At 29.5% G+C, this 20,909-nt stretch overlaps 1 protein-coding gene across 1 annotated transcript; it reads right to left on the bottom strand.

The window, feature by feature from the left end:
- On the bottom strand, positions 1–3,677 carry LOC101489296 (monodehydroascorbate reductase). Its single transcript, NM_001309692.1, is given in 10 exon segments — positions 1–324; positions 616–756; positions 836–961; positions 1,058–1,176; positions 1,276–1,495; positions 1,604–1,722; positions 1,892–1,972; positions 2,424–2,475; positions 3,172–3,243; positions 3,630–3,677. Coding segments are annotated over 10 exon segments (1,302 nt in total).
- Positions 3,678–20,909: the final 17,232 nt, after the last annotated feature.

The raw sequence follows: 20,909 nt of genomic DNA, 5'->3' as shown, positions 1-20,909 counted from the left end.
CTAAATTTTACTGGCAAAAGAAAGGCCTTCCTTTGCAAGTTGACTCACATCCTCCACTGCAGGCAAAACCCTTGCAACTTTGGCAATAGCCTTGTTCTCATCAGGAGTTCCACCCTCCAAAAAGGCCCCGATAAGTTTCCCATCTTTAATCCAATATGTCCCAAACTTGGGCTTTGATGATGCAGGATTGTTGTCTCCAAATAGCACTGTGTCACCAACATTGTCGCCATAAAATTGCCAAGACAGATCGAACGAACGGGAATAGAAGTATGGAAGGTAATCATACTCCTCAATTGTTTTTCCTGTTTCTGCTGCAATGATGGCCTACAAGAAAAAGTCATCACAAAATTATGAACAGCACTGAAAAGCGTGACTCTACAAGAAACCTCCATCTGAAGGATCAGAAAAGAAGTTTGTGCATGTTCTACTAAGTAGTAGCTTGAGGAACCAAAATGATTTCAAAACTGGGTGCCTCAAGGGGGCACGGCAGGGAAAATGATAGCCCCTCCGAATTCAAATGAAAGCAAAAAAATCATGTATTTGGTCCAAAAATCCATAGTAGTGCATGTGTTTTGAACATAATTGGAGAATCTAAAATCTAGGGAAGTTGCTTACCTTAACAGCTTGCTCAGCTGATTTGCGAGCATGATCAACATGTTCAACTCTTCTAACCTCATTGTACAATTTCAAAGGGAATGTAGCAACATCACCAACAGCATATACATCAGGAACATTTGTTTTGAAGAAGGGATCAGTCTGCAATGACAACAAATGATATCATTGATATTGGTATCAAAATATTTATTAACCATAACGTACAGGATTCATCACTAACCTTGATTCCACCCTTCTCCTCTTCAACCTGCCCTTTGAATAAGGATATTTGAGGCCTACCTCCAACACCAACAACAACAATATCTGCTTCCAGTACCCTACCATCCTTTAGTTTGACTTCTTTTACCTGACAGATGGATGAAAGTCAAGCTAAATTTGATATTTAACTTTAAAATGCCATCACATGACACTGACAGTATCCCAAGATCACATGGAACCATACCTCTCCATCGGAGTTAGTAGTGAATCCAACAGCAACGGTTCCTTTAACGATGTTGACACCCTTATTTGCATAATATCCCTCATAGAACGCAGCTATTTCAGAAGTAAAAAGTCTAGGCACTGCAACATTGGTTTAAAAAAGTTAGTTTAAAAATTGAGTACACGCACATTCACATGAGTGAGAGGTGTAACGAGAAACATTTATAAATGTCCACTTACTACACCAAGGTTCTGGGTAGACCATGGTAACATCAACATCATTGAGTTTCAAAACTGCACTGATCTCCAGACCAATGTATCCTCCCCCAACAACCACAGCTTTTCCATTCTTCTTTGCTTTGATTGACTCATACAATTTGTCAGCATCATCAACTTCCCTCAAATAAAATATATTTTTGGCATCAGCTCCTTCTACACCGAAATCTGTCAACCTTATAACCTGCAAAACAAAATCATTAGTAGTAGTAGTAGTATGCGCTAAATTGATAGGAAATAGGAACACTGAATGTAACTTCACTAATAATCTAATATCAACAAGGAGCCTTACAGTTGAGCCGGTGGCGATGACCAAAGTCTGGTAGTTGAAGTTTTCTCCTTTTGCACTTGTCAGCAATTTTCCAGCAAGGTCTGCTTTTACAATTTCTGTATTAAGAAGCAACTGTATCCCTGCAATCATCCGTTCAATTTCCAATTTGACATCAGATAACTGTTTTCAATTCCCATTCTTATATTTACTTATCTCTTCCTTTAACTTGATACGGTAACCTAATATTCATTCTGAAAACCATCCAATAGTAATGCTGAACAAAAATAATAGGGTTGAAAGCCAAATCACCTTTCTCATTGTACCACTCTGGAAGCAATCTTTCTCCTCCACTTCCAACACAGGTATGGAAGCCAGGAAGTCTAGCAGGAGCTGCAAAAATCCAATTGTGACATTAAGTTAAATACTAAGAGAGACAATCAAGGCAAGCTTCTATTTAAACTTCATTCGAGAATTCATCAAAGATAACAAGCCCAGGATTAACGAAGGTAGGGTAGCTCCACTCATTTGAATTAAGGTTAAAAAGAGTTGAAGGAGTTAACAGACCTGGGTTCAAACCCAGGTGAATGAGAAAATACAAACATAACAACCAATATACTAACATTTGTCTATCCAATAAATAAAAAACAAGCCCAGGTTTAACAATGAACACAAATAAACATATCCTTCACTAGATTCAATTTAGAATTAAATTTAAAGAAATGCAATCAAATTAACAATATTACAGCATTGTTTCTATCAAGATTAACCCATGACAGAATGGGTAACAGTTAAAGGAAGAAAAGGGAATCAAGTACATATAATAATAGCATTATAAACTTACACTCTGGAAAAAGGTAAGCCTTGCTTAGAGCAGGACGTTCATAAGGTGCAACCTGCGCAAAGGTATGATAAGTAAGGGAATTAGTAGCAAGATAATAACAGCACAAAGCTCAGCCAATAAATACGTCGTACAAAATTTGAAAAGAAAAAAAATGATAAATATAGCAGCAGACACTTCAATTCCTAAAATGCAAACATTACCCGTTGCATTAATCATTAAAATATTGGACACAATAATTCCTGGTGGAGTAAAAATCTTACATTTTCAAAGAATAATATGTTCCATCACAAAGGGTCTATTTGATTGAAAGTGTAAAATTACATTTTTCACTTTAAGGTCACGTTAAATAAAAAAGTATTAAGTCCAAACTTCAAATAAATATTCTATCCTCTCCAAATTCCTCTATCCACTCCCTTCCAGTCTCCCCCATTTCCCTCCAAACAAATGGATCCTAATTTCTTAAGAAGAATATGGATATTTACTCGCACAAAAATCTAGACAAAGGAGACACACTACAATTCTACAAACAATGACAAATATATAAACAATTTGTTTCTAATAGTGAGAAACTAAATGCATACTTAAAATTTTGATAATAATAAACAACAATTTTAAACCCTACAAACAACACGCAACCATGTATTTGTCCACCTTAACCATAAAAAAATTGTAACCAAATATAAGATTTAAACAAAAAGCAACAAACACAGTTTAAATATGATGAAAACTGCAGTTCATAAGAATATACCGCTTCTTTGGATATGATTGCCAGCTCCCCTGGTTTAACTCCTTGGTTCACAAACTCCCTAGCTGCATAACCCTGCGATTTCGATAAAAAAAACAAAAAAAACAACAACAACAAAAAATCTCAATTATTCTATCCAAAAATTAAAACACAACAAAATCCAAGTTCACATTCACATAGTATTAAAATTAAGTATAACTTTTAATACCGATCACCAATTTTCACAATTTCAAATTTGACCGATTCTGATCACTTAAACAAAATTATAACATAAACACCATCTAAATTCACTTATAACTCTAAAAAAAACAATTCTCATGTTCAGATTGCAAATTCACAAAGATCTAAGCTAAAACTTCGAAGATCGATCTATTCAAACACGAATTAAACATCGAAATTGAAAATTGATATAGTTTAAAAAAAATGAGGTAAGAATTTAGAAGTGAAGATGTGAAACTAACAGCTGAAACTCCTCCTCCAACGATGATGTACTTGAATGACTGAGCCATTTTGATTGATTGATTGATGTAAGAAACGCTGCAAATTCGGCTATGTGTCCAAAATGATAAGTAGAAATGAAACTATATGGTTTTATTGGGCCTTCGATTGTTTATTTTTATTGGTCAGATTCATTTTATTGGGTTTCTCGGTTCTGATATTTGAAGGTTATTTTGGGAAATGCATAATGTGTGAAAGGAATCGTACTGACGTGGCAGTTTAACAGTTGCAAACTCCGTTCTTACCACTACCACATCAAGACTACCAAAATCATTTATTCCTATACAGAAATTGTCATTCAAAGCTACAAAATATAAAATAAATTTTCCATTGAAAGACGATATTTCTTTTAACAACTGTCATTCAAACACGCAGATATGAAGTTTTAAGAGCATCTACAGCGGTGAACTCAATATGAGTTCTTTAGATGGGGTCCACTGTGCCACATCATCTTGAAGCAATTTACTCATTTTCTACTCCAACGGTGAACTCAACATGATTCAAGTTCTACCATGCCACATCACCCTAAATCAACTCATTCATTTTTATGGTTTAACTTTTAAAAAATCATATTATATTCCATTACTTTAATTTATACATTAATATTTAATTTTATTATAACTTAAAATATTAATTTAAATGAAAAAATAAATAAAAAAGTACGTTAATAAAAACTTTAATAAACTTTTGTAACAAAAATTGTGAAGAAAAAGTATGAGTAACAAATTGTTTCTATTAATGAGCTAACAATCGTCGTAATTAAAGGAGAAAAAAAAGGCTAACGGTGGTATATTAACTAAAAAAAAGCTAATGATTACAAAATTATTATTATTTAATAAATTAAAAAGAGGTTAACGGCTATAAATTAATAAAAAATGATAAATTTATTATTATTAATAAATTAATAAAAGGTATCGGTTATAATTATATTATTATTAAATTGTGAAAGTGGATAGAAAAAAAAACAAAAAAAAAGGTAACTGCTATGAAGCACCGTTCCTTCCTGACAGTACCGTGATGACAGCTTGGCACAACTCCAACGGTGAACCCACAAAAAACAGGAAGTTAAGTAATTACACGCTGGCGGACGAACTCATTTTCACTCCCGTTGTAGATGCTCTAATATTATTCTAGTTCTAGATATTCGAGATAAATGGGTTTTATTTTTAAATTATTAGAAGGGGTTCTAAATACGTGTTATTTATTTGCTTTTTACAAAAATAATATATATTTATTTAACTTTATAAATATTATATTAATTAAAAATAATATAATTCAAAGTATTTAAATAAACAAACTCGCAATAGATTAATAACGTAAAAAAAACATATAAGTTTGTTTCAGATATTATATTTGAATAATTTGTCTGAATAAATTAACGTAAATTTCACCTAATAAAAAAATCACTATTATACTGAATACTGAAAAAGTTCATTCTTAACGCTTCTCCGTCTCTTAACTACCAGCGTATCTAAATAAAATCAACTTCTTATCTTTTGACTATATATAGTCGACACTTTTTAATCAATAAAATCAACTTCTTATCTAAAGTATAAACTAGTGTCGGTGATAGAACGTTATTGAGTCCAGGTTCATCTATAAATGCAATTCTTTGAAATAAAAGAATATTTATTGAAATGAAATCATAAATACTTTCTTTTTACATGCATAGATCTAAAATGAAATATAAATGGAAATAATTTTTAAATAATTAATATATTTGATTTATAATTTAAAGTAAACATATTAGCTTTTTAAATTTTGATTTTGTTTATATTCTATTTTAGAAGGAATATAAATGTAAAGTAGTTAATTTAGTCGTTATACTAGTGTAGGTGTTTTTTTTTTTTTTTTTATGATTGTTTGATTGTTAATTTATTATACTAGTGTAAAATACTAAAATTTAAACACTTTTACATTACATAATAATTTTTGTTAGATAAATGGGCTTTCTGTCCTTTGATTAAAATGAGTTAAAGATTAAAATATTAGTGGTATAAATCCCCGCTATTTAACCGCCAAAAATAAATCCACCATGCTTTAACCTTCCATATTCTATTTCCACATTCTTAAAATAAACAAAAAAATATATTTATAGTTTTTTAAGTTCAGCTCAAATTTTTAACAACAATTAATTCAATTGAAATTTTTTTATTATTTAAAATTCTATCAAATGCTTCAAAAATATATCTCTTAGATTAATCATTAATAAAATATTCATAAAATCTTATAAATAATATACTTTTTTATTTATTTTCTCTATAATAATTTAAATACACATATAGTTTTAAAAATAAAGTAATAAAGGTCTATTCACAAAAATAGTGCATTTAACTTTTTTCACATGCAAGAGAAGAATAAGAAAAGAGGAGGACATAAACAGTGAGGGAGAGGAAGAAATGGTGAGAAAGAGAAGAACACAAGGACAAAGAAAGAAAAATAATATTTGGCAAAACAAGAAGAAGAGAAAAGAATAGTGCACTTTTTTTCTAGAAGTCAAGGGAAACAGAGTTGTGAGTATCATCATCTTCTTAATTCTTTTGGAAATCAAAAGATTAATTTTCCTTTTCCTATTTTCCTTCATACATGTATAAGATAACGTCTATCATAAATTAGAGATTTTGGGTTTAAGCGTTTGAAATGAAGAAAAATATTTTTTTTATGTTAGATTTAGAGACTTTGGAATAAATGGTTAAAATAGTTCACACATATGAAGTTCTATAAATGAAATTGAGAATAGAGTTGAATTTACTTGATGACATGAAACTATACTCTTATGATGTGTTTGAAATTAAAGACCTTGAATTTTCACTATTGTGATAAAGTAGGTTGAGTAAATTGACATTGTGATGCAGTTTTGATGTATTTATTGCTTAATTTATTCATAATTTATACCATTTGTGTTTGTAAAAATTCATTAGGAAATTAGTGTGATTGAATTAGTGTTGTTAGCTTAAAATTCGCAAGACATAAGTGTGATGTTTTGGTCATAAAGTTTTTTCTAGACTTTAGTTTTGAATGATAGTTTGTTTTCTGGAAACTATACTCAATTATCTTCAATTTGAGTACAAACTTAGCGATATTTGATTGAGTATTGATGCTTAAAAATGAGTTATAATTTAGACCAGAGTTGTTGTCCTGTTTTTATGACCTTGTGTATTGTTTTGATAAATTGCAAGAATTAGGGGCTTAATTTGAAAAATAAAATAAAATTTTATCAATAAACTAGACATCATAATCTTTCTAAGTAGTTCTCGCTTACTCAATTAAGATACTTATAAGTTCATGTTAGTTGACTCTGCAGTTAAACTCAATTTTGTGTTGTTTTAACATAAATTTAGGGCTGTGTTGGGAAAGATTAATTATTAATCATGTTTCTATGATTTTTATTTTACATTTTATATGATTAGTATGATGTAATTGACTTAATAGTGTATGTTATCATAAGAATTTGCAAGGTTGAGTGTGTGGTAGCCTTTAATATATTTATTAATAGACGATGTTGTAATTAATATGTAATATATATATATATATATATATATATATATATATATATATATACTAGTTGTTTCAATAAGGTGAGAAGTATATGATTCATTATAGCTAGATAAATTTTACGTTTATATACGACGAAAGCGATGGGTAAGTAAGGGTAAGTGGGACACTGCTTACAAACGTAATTATGTACAATCTTGCCAAAATAAGGTTATTAACACGAAGATGACATTGGTAAAAACTAATTTAGTATCTATGACATGTTTGTTAGGTATAGTTTAAGTTATTAGATTACTCACTTCTAATGGCTTAAATATTTAGAAAGATTCAAAGTTATACATAGAAGAGATGACTCGAGAGTAACTATAAAAAATATAAACTCAAATGATAAATATATCCTTGAACTAGAATGTTAAAGTGTTTTAGTTTTGTCCTTTGGGACCCCACTAAGATGTAATATCATCATACGTTGTTTAAATGTTTTACAGATTAAAAGACTTAAATTAAGAGTGGGGGGGAAAGAAATGAAGTATAGCGGTGTATGTTATAATTTGGTTAAAATTTCTAGAAAATCATTTTGAGCCATAGATGTATTATGTACTCCATTTATTGCTCTTTCTTTTGAAGGATTTGTATGTATATTAATACATTTGCACAACTTTGTTTTAGAATTGTATTAATTGTCTCTTTTGTCGAATAATACTAACACTCAAATTATATTTTAAATAATTAACTTATGGGGTTACAATTATAAACATTCAATTTAAATAATTGGTTTAATAGATGATTGTTGTTTATCAACTTGAAGAATAGAATATAGTAAACAAATATAAAGTATGACCAAGTTTAAAAAGTAATTTTAATTATTGCTCTATAATAATAGAAGAGTATGTTGTATAAAACAATGAAATGAATAAATTTTATATTATATTTTGGAATATAATGTTAAGGATACATATATTCACTTTTATTATAAATATCAACAAAACATTATTGAATAAGATTTTTTGTATTATTCTATTAAAAAAAATAGTTAATTAGCTACGATTATATTAACAGTGGTTAAATATCCAAATTTGTATTATAGGTAGTTAATATCGTTCATCTTTTTTATTCATGGTTATTTTTTTACTCCTCCGTTTAAATCATTACGTCAAAATTAGCATTTTACAGTGCGTCTGTTACAACGCTTTTTTTACTAAAAGTGTTGTTGTATAATATTTTAAAAATAACGGATAATACAACAACGTTTTTATGTCAAGCGCTTTTGAAAAAGCGTTGTTTTAGGTCATAATGTTTACAGCGTTTTTGCTGAAAGCGCTGTTGTAGGGTCACATAGCGCTTTCATATAATGTTTATAGCGCTTTTAGAGCGTTTTGTATACAAGCGTTGTAAATTATAGTGCTCTCACATTATGTTTACAACGCTTTTTATATAAGCGCTGTAAAATGATGTGTATTTGATAAAAATCTTTTCCTTTAAATAAATAAAAACATATTTAATACGTTCTCTCCCTAACCCTACATATTTAACATATTTAATACGTTATTAGGATATAACATTAAAGGTCAGTGTGCATGTCCTATATGTGAAGATAGTACAGATTGAATGTGGTTGAAACATTGTAAGAAGAACGTATTTCTTGGACATCATAGATTTTTACCTTTTAGTCATCAGTATTGTGGGTGGAGAAATGCATTAAATGGAAAATCAGAGGATGATACTACTCCTTTAGCACCGATTGGATATCAAATATTTGAAAAAGTACAAGGTTTGACCAATAAATTTGGCAAACCTTTTGCGGGAGAGCTTGTCAAAACTGGGTGGAAGAAAAAATCAATTTTCTTTGAATTGTCATATTGGAAGTCATTGTATATAAGACATTTTCTCGATATGATGCCTATTGAAAAAAATGTATTTGATAGTGTCATTGGTACGTTACTCAATGTTCCAAGAAAGTCTAAGGATGACATCAATGTAAGATTTGACTTGATCGATATGGAATAAGAAATGAATTGGGTCCCGTAAAGAAATGAAATAACACATATCTACCTCCAACCGCTCATACTCTATCTAGAAAGTAAAAAAATGTTTTATGTAACTTTCTACACGAAGTTAAAGTTCTAGAACTTCAAACATTAAAAATTTAGTTTGTATGAAGGACCTCAAATTAAAAGGTTTGAAGACCCATGATTGTCATGTTTTAATGGAGCATTTGCTACCAATAGGTATACGTTCCATTTTACCTGGAAAAGTTCGACGAGCCATAACTAAATTATGTTTCTTCTTCAGGGAAATTTTTACTAAAGTGATCGATCTTCAGAAATTACTGACATTGCAGAGGGAAATTGTTGTTACTTTATGTGAGCTTGAAATGTATTTTCCACCTTCGTTTTTTGATATAATGGTTCACCTTACTGTTCATCTTGTTAAGGAGACACAACTTTGTGGGCCAGCTTATATGAGATAGATGTATCCCATAGAACGATATATGAAAATACTAAAAGGGTACATAAAAAGTAGAAGTCGACCAAAAGGTTGTATTGTTGAATGGTACATTATCGAAGAAGCTGCTGAATTTTGTACTGAATATCTGTCCAATGTTGAATCCATAGGGCTTCCCATGTCTCGTCATTCGGGAAGAACAACAGGAGAAAAGATATTTGAAAGAGACTAATGACTATATCAAAGACATAATGGGAGCAGACACAATTGTATATTATGCACAATAATGATGTGGATCAACCGTATGTTATAATACACATGGATTAGTTATCTAGTTTGAACATGAATAGGAATCAAAATTGGATAACACGAGAGCACAATCGAAGTTTTATAACATGGCTAAAAAATCACATTAACTCAAAGTTTGATATAGACCCTGGTTCAATTTCACAAAGATTGAGGTGGCTAGCAAATGATCCGAGTTTACATGTCTTTTCTTACACCGATTATGTAATTAATGGCTACATATTTTATACCAAAGGATAAGATGGTCAAACCACTATGCAAGATAGTGGAGTCATTCTCATGGCTAAAGCGATGCATATCTGAAATGCAAAAGACAGAAACCCAATATATGCAAATCTATCATATTTTAGGGTTATCGAGCACATATCGAAGTTAGATTACACATTGTTTTGTGTTTCCATATTTGGTTGCAAGTGGGTCGATAATAATAATGGCGTTCGGATTGATGAGTCAGGGTTCTTGCTTGTTGATTTTAATAGGGTGGAATACAAAGATGAGCCTTTTATTTTAGCGTTGCAAGCTCAACAAGTATTTTATGTCATTGATCCTATTGATGATAAATGGTCCATTGTCCTATTGACCAATAAAATAAGTGATGATAACAATAACGATGAAGATGTTGGTAATGATCTTTTCTTTGCGACATCACAACCACGTGAAATTGATTCAATTGATGATGGTTTATATCTTAAAGATGATCATGATGAGGAAATTTGGATTAATCTATCGTTTCGTATCGTTAAGAGACAAACAAATGTGAATCCCACCAGAAAAAGAAGAAGGGCATCTTAAGGTGTTTAAGTATTTTCTATAAGCCATGTAATCTGAACTCATCATGTAATTTATACTAAGTTCATGTAATTTAAGTGTTTGACCTGCCAAAACTGAGCATTTTAGTATTTAGCTTGAACTGTATTTGATTTTCTGCTTATATTAAACTTAAACTGAACTTGAACTTGAAAAAACTATGTTTGACTGGGCATTTTCCTTGAACTTGAACTGATCCCAATCTGAACTGATCATGTAATTTAGCATTTAACATTGATATATAGGTATTTAACTAATTATTTGGGGAGAAAAAAAATACAAATATTGGCATTTTACTAATTATTTAGCATTTTACAGAAACTGAAATGAAATTGTAATTTAACATATTTAACTTGAACTGTATTGAACTTGTAATTTTGCAGCGCTTTTGTTTATAAGCGTTGTATAAAGCTTTTAAAAATTAAATTACAAATCATTTACATCGCTTTTTGTCCAGAAGTGCTTTATAAGGCTTTTAAAAATTAAATTACAAATATTTTACAGCGATTGTTCTATAAGCGTTGTAAAATGCTTTTAAAAATCCTCATATATAGCGTTTTTAATTATTTACATCGCTTTTTGTCCATAAGTGTAGTAAAATGCTCATATAGCGCCTTTTATACAGTCTTTTGAAGCGCATTTTATATAGTTTTTTAAATCGCTTATTGTGGAAGTGCTGTAATAGGTTAGGTATTTTAAAGCGCTTTTTGGACAAACGCTGGAAAAGGGTCTTTAAGTAAACTGATAATAAGAAACCGCTTCATTTTCCTCTTCATTATGTACTCTCCCTATGAATTTGACAGTGTGAAATCTCTTCATTTTCCTCTTCATTACGTACTCTCCCTACGAACTTGACAGTGTGAAATCTCTTCATTTTCCTCTTCATTACGTACTCTCCATACGAACCCCACTGCCATCTTCTCCCTACGAACCATCTCCATACGAACCTTCTTCACTACCATCCCTACGAACCATCTCCATACGATCCCTCCATGCGAACCCTCTCCATACGTATTTCGGTGCACTTTTCTCGATGTTCCTACTTAAGCAAAGTTGTAACCCTAAACTCACTGATTGTTGTTGTCAGGTATTGTATTTATTAATTTGTTGTTGTCACTAAGCTACATGTTGAACTTATACTGCTACTTAGACTATTGCATATTGAACTTGTTAAAGTTATACTGAACTTATAATTATACTGTGTGAAATGTGTAGATAAATGGATTCCAATAATGATTTAGATCTTCAAAATGATGAAGTTGTCAATACTAAGAGTTATGAAAAAAAAATTAAACGTGGGGAAACTATTATGCAAAAGGTCGTCAAAGTAAGAAGTAATGGAATTAAATTTGAGGTATACTATACTTTGTTTAGAATTTATTTTTTATCTTTTTTGAAAGCATGCACTTACTCTATGAGTTTATTAGGTGGGATGGAATCAAAGTAGCCAGCCAATTGATCCCAACAGTTCAATGATGGTAACTTACATTGGTGTAGTTGTTCGTCAAAATATCCCAATAACAATTGATGATTGGAGAGATAAAGCTTTGAAGGATGCTAAAGATATATTGTGAAATGATATACAGTTTTTTCCATTGAAATACTTTTACTCAAACTCTATCTTTATTTGGTTTGTAGTCGGCTTTTAATGTTGATGAGGTGCGAAAAAATTATGTGCTTAGAGTTGCCAAAAAAATACACAGAGTATTTAGATCTCATTTGTCGAATTGCTACTTCAGAAATCGTGATGGAAATTTGAATGTTGAAGCTCCAAAAATATACAAACGCTAAGTGCTTTTGTAGCTAAACGTGCAGACCCTGCTTTTGTGGCAATATTAATTTATTAGCATTTGTGTTTTATTCATAATCATAGCGTATTTTTTTACACGATCGTTATTTTTTTTTTATATAGAGTATAAGTACGGCAAATTGTGAGAGAGCAAAAAATCCAATGCATCCATACAAAAAATCGCGTATGAGGTATGCATGTTTAGAGCAAAAAATTGTAAGTAAACTTCAGTTTTATATAATGTGGTAGATTATAAACTGTAGTTTCTAACTAATATTTTGTTTATGTCTTAATGAATAGCTTCAAGAAACGAAATCCGATCAACCATTAGGTCTTCATATTTTGTGGAAGGAGACTCGTTTGAATAAAGATGGAATGGTTGATAATGAAAATGTTCAACAAGTGATAGAACAATATGTAAGTATATTATCACTTTAATATTTTTTAATATTGTATTTTAAAAATGATATTGAACTTATCTTTTTAATCCTACATGTATTTTAGGATAATCTAGAACAATATCCTGAAAATTCAGAGGATAATAAACAAGTTAGTTGCATGTACATACTTGGTAAGGTATTTAATGTTCCTAAATATTATGGTCGTGAGAGGGGTAAAGGATTTAAGTGCACAAATCCATCTAATGAGGAAGTACTAGATAAACTGAAAATCCTAATAGAGCAAGTGACATTTTTTGTGAAAATGAATAAGGAAAATAAACTTCCAGATTGTCTACGTGAAATACAACTAGAGAGTGAAAATGATAGTTGCAACATTGGTCGTAAAACTATTCCAAAGATAATTAATTACTTAATAAAATAATAAATTCATTAAACCTAATTGTTTTACATTCTTATGTATTAACCATTGATTTAGGGTGGCTCATCTTGCGTGCTATATTTATCCTCCTCTACTCATGACATGGTTGGAAAAAGAACATTGTACAATACCTTGGGATAAGTATTACACCATACTCCGATCCTTGTCGGCCATATTAAAGTTTCACCTGTGATTGCTTTTGAACCACTTACAGCATTACGTATACCCGACAACGATGGAGATATAAAGATTTTGGGAGAAGCAATAGGTAGTTACGTGGCATGGCCCAAAAATCTTGTTGGCGTAGATAAGGTATATGTAATTGCTAGGTATATGTAATTGCTATGTATGTTTAATTGAATGATTATGATTGATTATATTTAATTGCTGATATTTCCGTTGTTAACTTTAATTTCACATTTACTTAGATTCTTACAAAGTCTAAAGGGAATGAGAAAAAGATTTCTCACAATGAGTCAGTCACTTCACCAGAAAATGTTTGACATATACATCGATTGTATATGAAATGATTAGCTTACTATAATAACTAACAAACTGATCAACCTCCTTTTTTTAGATTCAAGAAAAACCCGTCGCACCGCAAATCTGCCAGAAATCAACCACACCACAAATGCAAGTTGTGGTAAAAATAAATCTGGCAAAATTCAAAAACTGGATCATGGAAAATCAGTTGCTGCTTCTAAAATAAGTCATCCACACCTTTCACGATTTGGGTCGTGTCTTGACTTACAAACAAAAATGAATATGGATAGTAATGATTCACATATCATACACATGGAGAAAGGTATTTTCATAGATGAGTATGAAAAATTACTTGATAAATAGCACATATATGAACTTCTCAATCATAAGGAGCTGAGTGCTACTGTCATCAGCATATACATTAGGTAATGTAAAATACTATATTTAAGATAAAAATTACTTTTAATTGCATCACTGCCACATTTATTGGTAATTAATCTAATTTGATATTTTTATTAAAGGTTTTTGTATGAAAAGTTGGTGTGCATCCGTAAATTGACAGATAGATTTTTATTCTTATTTTCCCATAAACTGTCCATGTTTATACTTGATACAGTTAATGTAAAAAAATATGTCGTTGATATAATTTTAGAAAATAAAGAGAAGAATAAGTTGTTTCTTGCGCCATATAATTCAGGGTAATTATATATTCTTTATTTATATCTTTTTTAATTTATGATACTTTATCGGTTGTGTAAACAAAGTTGTCAACCAAATTTTTGTTGTTGTAGGCAACATTGTGTGTTGTTTGCCATCAATGTCACCTCTAAAATTATATACTATTTAGATCCACTGCACGATTATTATAACAATCACTCGGATATAAAGAAAATATTCGATACATAAGTAATATTCATTTATTTCTTACATATATAAATAATGTGTTTGGTAATTGAATAATAATCACATTCATTTTATAGGGCTTTAAAAGTTTTCTGCACTTCAATACGCCTAAGTTTTCCGCACATAAGTAAAACAATCTCACATGGATTCCAATAAAGGTTTGAAATTTTTGTTATAGAACTTAATTATATGCCTTTAAAATTTCATTTACAATCAATGCATAAATATTTATTGGCGTACATGTTTTATTTTATAGTATCTTCGTTAAACTAAGAACATATATTGCATATACTATATATTGCGATTCATAAAAGAGATTGTTAATATGAATCAAAATATAATTCCAGAAACGGTACGTTATTTTCATTATATTTTGATTTTCATATATATATATATATATTTGATTCTAACTTATTTATGTTCAAATACTATATCGCATTGTACTTTGACAACTCCAATTCAATATACTCTGAAATTGATCTAACTGAAATAAAGGAGGACTAGTCTCAGTATGTGATCGAACTGAAAGTTATATAATTTGTTAATAGGTGAGTTTCACATTGTAAACTATTATATATTGTATATTTTTGTGTGAACTGATCATTTGTTTAATTAGTTTTTTGTTGTTGTTACAGTAGGATAAAATAAGAAATTGTTGGAAAATTAGCATGCTGGAAATTGTTGATCATTATTTTAATTACTGACATGATTGTTGTTATGCATATGTAATTGATATTGTGAATATGTAATTGATGTAAATATGATATTGTTGATGTGAATATGTATTGAATATAGTACTAATGTAATTGAACTTGTTGCTATTAATATGTTTGAATTAAAAAATTACAATTGTGTCAATATGTGCTTGATGAATATGATTTTGAAAAAAATTTGAAAGACAATATTTTTTTAAAAAAAATGTCATTAAAGACCTGTTTATACAAACCTTCATTTTTTTAAAATGCCATTAAAAAATACCATTAAGATTTACATCGCTTTTTATTAAAAGTGTTGTAAAACTAGTATAAAATTGCACCTATTACAGTGCTTTTTTGAAAAAAGTGTTGTAAAACTAGTATAAGAATGCATCTATTACAACGCTTTTCTGAAGAAAAAAACGCTGTAAAACTAGTATAACTAATATAAGAAGCATCACTTTTTAGAATAGATTTATAGTGTTTTTTAAGAAAAACACTGTAAAACAATGTATAATAAGAGCGCTATATATGCACCTATTACAACATTGTTTTAAGAAAAGTGTTGTAAAACTACTCTAAAAGAAGTGTTGAGCATTATATATTACAACGCTTTTTTATTTTAAATAGCGTTGTTGTATCTTTTAACAATATTAGATACTACAACACTTAAAAGCGCTGTAAAATCTTATTTTTGGCGTAGTGAATGTTTACTCACAAAGTTAACTATGACTTTGTACTAAAAAAAAATCTATGGCTAAATTTTTGCTTTATCCCTATTCCACTGTCATGTGAAATGCGACAAAAAATTATATCTATGATTTTGGATATTATTAGCCACAATTATAATCGTGTTTAAACTTTGAATTTTTAATTTAAAATATATATATATATATATATATATATATTATATAGCATATATATTATACAGCATATGACTCCACTATAAATATAAAATTTATTGACTTGTCATCAAGAAATAGAAAATATATCGGATATTTAATACCTAAATCAATAAATAATCCAATAACCACCTTTTGTTTTTGTTTGATACAATTTTAAAAAAAACTATAATTTATTTAACCCAATATTATATAACCTTTTTTAACATTTTAAAAAATAAAAAATCTACTATAAACTATATTTGAAATAAAATATATATAAAACTTTATTAATTTTTTAATATGTAGGTTTTAATTGTACTTTTGACTCTTTCAATTTTTTAATTGTGCGATTTTGATCCCTTAATTTAAAACAAGTGATTTTAGTCCTTCGTATATATTTACCTAATTTCTGATTTTGCAGTCTTTGTGGTTGTTTTTTTTTTCAATTTTTTGGGTGATGTAGCATGATAAGGTGGAATTTTTAATGGTTTGACATGACATGAAAGAATTTATTTTATTACAAAAATGAATTATTTTAATTAAATAAAACAAATTATAGTTACTTAATTAAAAAAAATCTAAAATTAGAATCTATAATTTCAATCTTGAATTATTTTTCCTTTGATTTGATATTTCTAAAAATATTCAATTACTTCCACCAAATCACACCATTGCCAAATCGAGCTTCAAAAAAGATAACTTTGAAGTTATGTCGAAAAGAGATTCAAGAATAACACAAGAAGATTCTAATGTTGGTAGTTGGAAACCATTAAAAAGCACAACGGTTCGAAGAGGAAATCTCGAGAGAGCTCAGATATCAATAACAATAAAATGATAGAAGAGGAAATGGAAATCATGTAGGAGATATAACAATGATTTGGATTCAAACTCTTGTTCAGGTTCAGATTCATAGGACAACGAGTCTAAACAGTCTAGTTCAAATTTGATGTATTTGAACTTGGAGAGCAAAGAAAGAAGAATGGAAGGAGAGGAAGAGGAAGGAGATGAGAATGAGGAAGAGAGAGAAGGAGAAGAAGAGAAGGAAGAAAAAGGGAAAAAGAGAAGGAAGAAAGAGAAAAGAAAAAATGAAAGAAGATATTAAATAAGGTTGTAGAATTTGAAGGAAAGATGTTTACTTAAAATGTTAAGAAGATTTAGATTGATTGTTGTTGTGTTTGAATCTGATATAAATCTGTGTTTCATATTAAATACTAAGAACTCTAATATTAGTTTTTTTATTAAGTAAATATAATTCTATTTTATTTAATTAATTATAAAATAAAAAATTTTCATCATGTCATCATTATAAAGTTCATATATTATATCATATTACAGAAAAAAAGTTAAAAAAATAAGTAAAGAATTGCAAAGTCGAAAAGGAGATAACGATAAGATCAAATTCACTCATTTTAAACTTAATGATTAAAATCGTACAATTATAAAATTAAATAAATTAAAAATGCAATTAAATTTAACATATACACCAATTTTTTTTTTACAGAATAATTGTTCATCATTAGAGATTTGAAATCAATCACATCATCGATCTATTGTTGTTGTATCTACATGTGATACAACTTATATTTTTGACGTGAGGTACACAATTTATATCAACAAATTGTGAACATAATTTTTCTTTGTAACTAACAATATATAATAAACAGACCTATTTGATCTTTTATATATATATATATATATATATTAATTAGAATTGAAGCCCTTTCATAAAAACGTGTAAAATGAAAAACACTTTCGTAAAATAATATATTAATAGCACTGAATGTAATTATTAAAAAAATATAGTATTGAATGTCATTGGTTAATTAAATTGTTTGAAACTATTATATTCTATATTAATTATTAAATTTCATACCTATTTATTTATATTTTATAAAATAAGGATATTCTTATATGGTAATTTTTTTTATCACAAAATCTTCAAATTGAACTAGTATTATAATTATTACTATTCATTTAAATTAACTAAAAATATAAATTGTAAACTTAAAATCAGAGGGAATTAGTGTTGGAACACAATCAAGAGTGGAGGGTGAATCAATGGTGAAAAATCGATAATTGAACACTTTGGTATTTTAGAGGATGATGGAGAAAAGAGAGAGATTATGGAAGAGAGTATTTTCTGTTTTTCACTATGGTATCAAAATGACATTAGTCTTTAAAACAATACACACAAAGGTATTTATATGGGGTACAATGTGGAACCAATCAAATTGGCCCAAACAAAATTTGAATTATATTTCACTTCCAATACACCACCTTAACTCAAATGCTCCACATTCTTCATGCCTAGCTTCATCACAAGTTTCTTGAAAACCTCATTCGTAACGCCTTTCGTCACAACTTGTTCTTCGCTTTTGCAATACCCCAAACGTAATTGTCCGGAACTTACTAGTTCCCTCAAATAGTGAAACCTCATCTCAATATGTTTGCTCCTCACATGTGCTATGGGATTCTTAGCAAGGTTGATGGCTGAAACATTGTCCATCAACAGCAAAACAGCTCCTCTCGTGTTGCTGTCCAGCTCACGCAGCAGGTTCACTAGCCACACAACTTGGCATGCACATAACGAAGCTGCGATATACTCCGTCTCGTAGGAAGAGAGAGCAACCACCGGCTCCTTTTTAGAACACCCAGAGATTGGTGCCCCTCCGAACATAAAGACATAATCGGCCGTTGATTTCTGATCGTCCTTATCTCCGCACCAATTGGAGTCGGTGTATCCGAGTAATTCGCAACTTTTGCCCATGTCATTTGCAGGAAATAAAATTCCACAGCCAAGAGTACCTTTCACATATATAAGTATCCTCTTAAGTGCTGCCAAGTTTGATACCTTCGGCTTCTCCATGAACCTACTTGCAATACTGACACTAAACGCTAAATCTGGCCGCGTATTGCACAAAGAACTTAACGGCTAGAAACTTTCACAAAGAACTTTTTTCGAAGATTCATCCTTATCTTTTCAGCTAAAGATTACACAATATATAGTTTGAGTTACTCGACATAATATATAGTTTGAGTTACTCGACACAAAATCTACATTTAGAAAAACTCAAAATAAGTGTTTCTAAAATTCAAAAATCTTAAATTTTAAATTTTTTGATATGAATAACATTCAAGAAAAATTATATATAATTTTTTTTAGAATTTTTAAAAAAGTTAATATTCTGTGAAACGAATTTTCTTCAAAATAAAATAAAATATATGAGTAATTATAATTTTAGAATGTTTTATATGAGTGGAGGATACGAGTAATTATCATTTTAGGATTTTAAAATATAAAAGATATATCTAGTAAGAAAAAGGTAACTTGTGTGAGAGTAAGAGGAGTTAATTTTAACTCCATAAATTTAAATAAACAGAGAAGATTAAAACATTAATGAAGTGATTCACGTGCTTTCACTTTCTATCTGATCGTTGCATCATTTATCACCGTACATGAAAATTTATTATAGAAATTTGTTCCGTTGAAGCATGGTGGGGTTCATTTAGATAACATACATCAATTAATGCGCTGCAACATCAAAATGGTGGACAATCAACGTAATTTTTGCCTTTGATGAAATATGGCCAAGGGAGTGTAATTCCCTAAACATTTAGAAACTATAACTTTTCCCTTTTGTGCCAATTTCTTAGAAAAATCTTAATATGGTATGTGGTTGCAGTTTAATTTGTTCTTCCACATCAGAAAATAATTATTCTAGTTGCTAGAAAATAGTTGCAGTATTGTGCATGCACATGTCTAATAAAATTATGGTTAAGGAAAAAAAAATGTCTTCAAGAAGACCGAACGAGCAAACTCTACGAGAAATTCAAATGGAAAAGATGAGAAGAAAAATCCTAACAGTTACAAAAAATTGTGAATGCACAACAAACAAATGTTGGAAGCCCAACAAATATGTCCATATGTCGATGAATCCAATAACAAAGACTTGGAAGAAAATGCGTCGACAACTAACTAAAGTTCTTGCCATCTCACTATTATAAAGATAATTGTAGTCGACTGTAAAATCTTCGTCATAAGAACTTGTCTGGAAAAAAATACATCCAAACATTTGCGAAGTTGGCGATGAAGCGTAACATTCATGAAAATGGGAAGCAAACAATAGATCATTACCTTAATGGATTGAACACTGATATTGTGTTGGTGTAAGTCCTAGAGTAAATTTATTTTATATAGATTATTATTCGTATCATTAATTTAAATCATATATTTAATTTTGGTTATATCTACAGAGTATCATATATTATGTTATTAACAATATAATATAATAAAGTCCTTAGAATAGATAGTTCGTTTAATAGACAATTAAGTGTGACTTGATCATGAGACTCTATTGAATATTAGAACACCATTCTTAAAGCATCTGTAGTCAAAGTATTATTGTTAATTAGGATGACAATAATACATCGAGACTATTACGTGAGTAGACTGATGACCACATTTCACGGGTCATAGATATGAGATATCAAGTTGTCACATATGTATGCATACTAGGTGTAACATTTATACTAGATTGACCTTCCATTATAATGCTACATAATTGTTGTGTAAGTGTCATTAGTGATTCTCATGCGACCATAGTGAGTAGTTCTTCG

Source organism: Cicer arietinum, chromosome 4, assembly GCF_000331145.2.
Source record: "Cicer arietinum cultivar CDC Frontier isolate Library 1 chromosome 4, Cicar.CDCFrontier_v2.0, whole genome shotgun sequence".
NCBI classification, from domain to species: domain Eukaryota; kingdom Viridiplantae; phylum Streptophyta; class Magnoliopsida; order Fabales; family Fabaceae; genus Cicer; species Cicer arietinum.
This window is presented reverse-complemented; position numbering and strand designations above follow the sequence as displayed.